General features: G+C 39.0%; 1 protein-coding gene across 3 annotated transcripts in view; it reads left to right on the plus strand.

The window, feature by feature from the left end:
- The window catches only part of VPS54 (vacuolar protein sorting 54 homolog (S. cerevisiae)), a 105,128-nt gene that overhangs the window by 4,626 nt on the left and 93,921 nt on the right, over positions 1–6,581 (plus strand). The window contains exon 1 of one of the 3 annotated variants that reach the window (XM_011944635.1): positions 3,950–4,562. The exons of the other annotated variants lie outside the window; for them this stretch is intronic. Coding sequence (XP_011800025.1) covers positions 4,536–4,562 — 27 coding nt within the window. The 5' untranslated portion in view covers positions 3,950–4,535. Of the gene's footprint in view, positions 1–3,949; positions 4,563–6,581 lie in introns of those variants that run through there. 3 annotated transcript variants of the gene reach the window in all.

A 6,581-nucleotide genomic window follows, 5' to 3' on the forward strand; every position in this document is an offset into this window, starting at 1 on the left:
AAAAAAATTAAACAGATAAAAGGTAATGAAAAATCTCAGATTAGAGATCTGGCCACTGCACTCCAGCCTGGGTGACAGAGCAAGACTCCGTCTCAAAAAAAAAAAAAAAAAGAAAAAAAAAAAAAATTAGCCAGGCATGATGGCAAGTGCCTGTAATCCTAGCTACTCAGGAGGCTGAAGTGGGAGAATCGCTTGAAACTGGGTGGTGGAGGTTGCAGTGAGCCGAGATCGCACCATTGCATTCCAGCCTGGGTGACAGAGCAAGACACTGTCTCCAAAAACAAACAAACAAAAAAATTAAACAGATAAAAGAAAGAATAAACATCAAAGTCAAAATCGGAGAACAATAGAGAAAATTAGTGAAACCAAAAGCTGATTCTTTGAGAAGATAAACTTGATAAGCCTTTGGCAATACTGATTAGGAAAAAAAGAAAAGATACAAGTCACCAATAACAAGAATAAGAAAGGTGATATCACTACAGATTCTACAGAGATTAAAAGCCTAATAATGAAATATTTTGAATAACTTTGTGCCAATAAATTCAACAGCTTAAATGAATTTACAGATTTCTTGAATGACACAAAATACCAAATATCTTTCGAGAAAAAATAGATAATCTGGCTGGGCATGGTGGCTCATGCCTATAATCCCCACACTTTGGGAGGCAGGCCATGGTGGGCACATCACCTGAGGTCAGGAGTTCGAGACCAGCGTGGCCAACATTGGGAAACTCTGTCTCTACTAAAAGTACAAAAATTAGCTGGGCGTGGTGGTGCACACCTGTAGTCCCAGCTACTTGGGAGGCTGAGGCAAAAGAATCGCATGAACCTGGGAGGTGGAGGTTGCAGTGAGCTGAGATCGTGCCATTGCACTCCAGCCTGGGCGATAGCAAGACTCCATCTCAAAAAACAAAACAAAAAGAAATAGAAAATCTGAAATCTGAAATAGCTTTATATTTGTTACATTGATGTATAGTTAAATACCTTTCCACTAAGAAAGCTCAGATCCACATGGCTTCACTGGAGAATTCTACCAAACATTTACAGAAACAGTAATTCCAAATCTACACACATTATTTCAAATTTTGGTAAAGATGTGGAAGACAGAGCTGGTTCCAGGATAAGGTGAGGCAGGTGAGCAAAATGTGAGAGGCACTGGAATCCGAGAGTGGGTACCTCCTTAAATATTGTACCGTATGCTTCTTGCTTGCTTCATCCTACTGCCAGCCTTCATGGAGTAACTGGAACTCTCATATACTGTTGGTGGAAATTTAAAGTGCTACAACCCCTTTGGAAAAAAGTTTGACAGTTTCTTAAAAAGTTAAACAGACTTCTGATCTGTCATGTAAGGAGCTTGGAAGTTGTCACTCCTGTTCTCACAACAAAAAATCTGAGCAAACTGAAAATCAACAACTGAGAAGTACCTGTGAAGGTCACAGCCCAGGGACACAGGCTCACTAAGACTGAAACCTAATCATAAGATCATAGAATGCTTCCCCTCCCTTAACACATTACCACCACATCAGTGGGGTGCTTGAATAATGAGAATACAACTGAAAGGACTACATATTTCAGACCTTCTTTAAGAGGTCTGCAGGGAAACCTGAATATAGCAGGAGAGATGAAAAACAAGGACACCAGTGGAAATTTTAGCCTCTGACACCTGCAGCTATAACAGGTGCTTTATTTATGAGTAAATAAAGCCTAATTCTTAGCCAGAGAAACAAAACTTCACGCTAAAGTCCTATTTACCTCAGTTCTTTTTAACTTTGGTATATCATATCTGGCTTTCAGCAAAACATTACAGTGCATACCAGACAGAAAACACTGTTTAAAGAGACAGATCAAGTATCAGAATCAGACTGAGATGCGGTTGTGATGTTGGAATGATCAAACTGGGAACTCAGAGTAACTGTGTTTAATATACTAAGGGCTGTAGTGGAAAACATGGACAACATGCAAGAACAGATGTAAGCAGAGAGATGGAAACTAAGAATCAAAAGGAAATGCTACAAATCAAAGATAGTATAACAGAAATGAAGAATGCTTTTGATGAGTTCATCAATAGACTTGAAGTGGCAGGGAAAGAAATCAGTGAGCTTAAAGAAATGCTGATACAAACTTATAAAAATGTGTGGGATGCAAGGGAAGTAAGGCTTCAAGGAAGTCTTGCTTAAATAAGCACTCAAGGCTTCATTGAATGCTTAAGAAGAAAATTTAAAATTAATCTAAGCTTCTACCTTAGGAAATTATCAAAAGAAGAGCAAATTTAATCCAAAGTAAGCAGAAGAAAAGCAGTAATAAAAATTAGAGCAGAAATCAGGGAAATTGACAATAGCAAATCAGTAGAGAAAATCAGCAAAAGCAAAAGCTGGTTCTTTGTGAAATCAATAAAACTGATAAACATTTAGCTACATTAAGAAAAAAGAGAAGGCTGTGTGCAGTAGCTCACGCCTGTAATCCCAGCACTTTGGGAGGCTGAGGTGGGTGGGTCACCTGAGGCCAGGAGTTCAAGACCAGCCTGGCTAATATGGTGAAACCCCATCTCTATTAAAAATACAAAAATTAGCTGGGTATGGTGGTGGGCGCCTGTAATCCCAGCTACTTGGGGGCTGAGGCAGGAGAATCACTTGAACCTGGGAGGCGGAAGTTGCAGTGAGCTGAGCTTGTGCCATTGCACTCCAGCCTGGGTGACAGGGCAAGACTGTTTAAAAAAAAAGAAAAAAAGAAAAAGAGAAGATATAAGCTATTAGTATCAAAAATGAAAGAGGGGCTGTTTCTACTGATCCCGCAGACATTAAAAGGATAATAAGAGAATATTGTGAACAATTCTGTGCCCGGAAATTTGATATCCTAGGTGAAATGGACCGATTTATTTTGAAAGACACAATTTACCAAAGCTTACACAACAAGAAATAAATATTTTGAATAGGCCTATATTTATTAAAGAAATTGAATCAATCATACTGCTCAAAACAGAAATCACCAGGCCCAGATGGGTTCCCTGGTGAATTCTACCAAACGTTTTGGTAAGAAATTACCCCAATTATTTATAATCTATTTCAGGAAATAGAAGCTAAGGACATACTTTGTAATGCGTTTGGTGAGGCCATCATGAAGCTAGTACTAAAATCAGACAAAGACATTATAAGTAAAGAAAACTTTAGACCTTTTTGTTTTTTTTTTTTTTGAGACAAGGTCACACTTTGTTGCCCAGGCTGGAGTGCAGTGGCAGAATCACAGCTCACTGCAGCCTCAACCTCCCCGCTCAAGCAATCCTCCCATCTCAGCACCCCCCAAGTAGCTGGGACTACAGGTGAGCACCACCACAACACCACACCTGGCTAATTTTTGTATGTTTTGTAGTGACAGGGTTTTGCCATGTTGTCCAGGCTGGTCTCAAACTCCTGAGCTCAAACAGTCAGCAGTCTGCCCATGTTGGCCATTCATTATTTTTTTTAAAAAAAGAACTCTCAGCAAACTAGGAACAGGAAGGAATTTCTTTAACTTGATAAAGAATGTACTGGGCGTGTTGGCTCACGCCTGTAATCCCAGCACTTTGGCAGGATGCTTGAGGCCAGGACTTGAGACCAGCCTGGCCAACATGGCGAAACTCATCTCTACTAAAAACACAAAATTTAGCTGGGCATGGTGGCACACGCCTGTAATCCTAGCTATGTAACCACCAATGGGTTCACCTTGCCTGCTGCCTAGACAGCTGATTTATTGAGACAGGGGAATTGCAGTAGAGAATGAGGAATCCATGCAGAGCTGGCTGTGTGGGAGACTAGAGTTTTATTATTACTCAAATCAGTCTCCCCAAGCATTTGAGGATCAGAGTTTTTAAGGACAACTTGGTGGGTGAGGGGAATCCAGTGAGCTGGCTGTGCTGGTTGGTCAGGTCAGTGATGATATTATAGGGAGAAGCCATCTTCCATGTGCTGAGTCAGTTCCTGCGTGGGGCCCACAAGGTCAAATGAGCCAGTTTATTGATCTGGGTAGTACCAGCTGATCCATGAAGTACAGGGTTTGCAAAATATCTCAAGCATGGATCTTAGGAGCAGTTTAGGGGGAGGGTCAGAATCTTGTAGTCTCCAGCTGCATGACTTGACCCCTAAACCGTAATTTCTAATCTTGTGGCTAATTTGTTAGTCGAACAAAGGCAGTCTAGCCCCCGGCAAGAAGGTGGTTTTGTTTTGGAAAAGGACTGTTATCATCTTTGTTTTAAACTATAAACTAAATTCCTCCCAAAGTTAGTTCACCCTGTGCCCAAGAATGGACAAGAACACCTTGGAGGTTAGAAGCAAGATGGAGTTGGTTAGGTCAGATCTCTTTCACTGTCTCAGTTATAATTTTGCAATGGCGATTTCAGCTACTTGGGAGGCTGAGACATGAGAATCACTTGGACCCGGGAGATGGAGGTTGCAGTGAACCAAGATCACACCACTGCACTCCAGACTGGGCGACAGAGTGAGACTCTTGTCTCAAGAGAGAAAAAAATCTACAAAAACTCTATTGCTAATGGGGGAAACTAGATGCTTCCCACTACAAACAGGATCAAGGTAAGGATGTCCCATCTCACTATTTCTTCTAACATTGTCTTGGAAGTCCTAACTAATGTAATAAGACAAGAAAAGGAACTAAAATATGTAAAAATTAGGAAGAAGTAAAACTGTTTCCAGATGAAATGATTGTGTGGAAAATCCCAAAGAATCCAAAAAGAAACTCCTGGAACTAATAAGTGACTGTAGTAAGGTTGCAAGATACAAGGTTAATATATAAAATTAATTACTTTCTTATATACCAGCAGTGAACAATTGGAATTTGAAATTAAAAACCCAATGCAATTTACATTAGCATCAAAGAAAATGAAGCCTTTATGTATAAATCTAAATATATATAAGATCTATCTGAGGAAAACTACAAGACTCTGATGAAAGAAAATAAATAAATGGAGAGGTAGTTCATATATGTGGATAGGAAGACTCAATATTGTCAAGGCATCTCTTTTTCCCAACTTGATCTATAGAGTCAACATAATCCTGATTAAAATCCTAGCAGTTGGTTTCGTGGATATTGAAAACTGACTCTAAAGCTTATATAGAAAAAGACCCAGAATAGCTAACACAGTATTAAAAGAGGAACAAAGCTGGAGGACTGATACCTCCCAATTTGAAGTTTTGCTATAAAGGTACAGTAATCAAGACAATGTCATATTGGTGAAAGAATAGACATACGGATCAGTGGAACAGAGAACCCATAAATAGACCCACACAAATACAATCAACTGATTTTTAACAAAGGGGCAAAGGTAATTCAATAGAGAAAGGATAGTTGTTTGAACAAATGGTACTGAAACAACTAGACATCCACATACCAAAGAGAAAGAATATAGACGCACCACCTTGCACTATTCATGGAAATTAGCTCAAAGTTGATGCTAGACCTTAATGTAAAACGCAAAACTATAAAACTTCTAGATGATAACATAGGAGAAAATCTAGGTAACCTTGGGTTTGGTAATGACTTTTTAGATATGAAAGAAAAGCACAATCCATGAAAGAAAAAATTGAAAAGTCAAACTTCACTAAAATTAAAAAGTTCTACTCTGTGAAAGACACTGTTAAGAGAATGAAAAGACAAGCCAAAAACTGGGAGAAAATATTTACAAAACATGTATCTGTTGCAGGATTGATGGTCGGGTGTGGTGGCTTATTCCTTGTAATCCCAGCACTTTAGGAGGTGGAGGTGGGAGAATCACTTGAGACCAGGAGTTCAGGACCAGTCTGGGCAACATAGTAAGAACCCATCTCTACAAGAAAAAATTAAAAAAATTAGGCATGGTGGTGTGCATCTGTAGTCCTAGCTGCTCTGGAGGCTGAGGCAGGAGGATTGCTTGAGCCCTGAAATTTGATGTTACAGTGAGCAACTTCAGCCTGGGCAACAGAACTAGACCCTGTCTCAAAAAATAAAAAGGGACTGGTAGCAAAAATAAACGAAAGAGTTAAAACTCAACAACAACAAAACAGCCAAATTAAAAAATGAGTAAAGGACTTAATAGACCTTTTCCCAAAAAAGGTATAGAAGTGTGCAGTTAGCACATGAAAAGATGGTCAACATAGCAAATAATTTTACATGATAAATTTTATGTTATATATATTTTACCTTCAAAAATAAGAGCAAAAGATCTAAATACCTCACCAAAGAAGATAATGCAGATGGCAAATAAGCATATAAAAAGATGCTCAATATCAAATGTCATTGAGGAATTCCTAGTTAAAATGAGATGCCATTACATATCTATTAGAATAGCAAAAATCTAAAATACTGACAATACCAAATGTTGACAAGGATATAGAACAACAGGAACTCTTATTTATTGCTGGTGGGCATGCAAAGTGGTATGGCCACTTTGGAAAACAGTCCTGTGGTAACTGATAGAATTGCTACCAGAACTCTGAACACTGCTGGCCTGCTGCTTTTCTTATTACCACACTTCACTTTCTCAGGTATCCTTTCAGTGATACCTCTGAAAATATAATAATGTTGTTAGTGTTCATCTAATTCTAAATCAGAGTGAG

The sequence above is a fragment of the Colobus angolensis genome, unplaced genomic scaffold (assembly GCF_000951035.1).
Source record: "Colobus angolensis palliatus isolate OR3802 unplaced genomic scaffold, Cang.pa_1.0 Scaffold105, whole genome shotgun sequence".
In the NCBI taxonomy this organism is placed as follows: Eukaryota; Metazoa; Chordata; class Mammalia; order Primates; family Cercopithecidae; genus Colobus; species Colobus angolensis.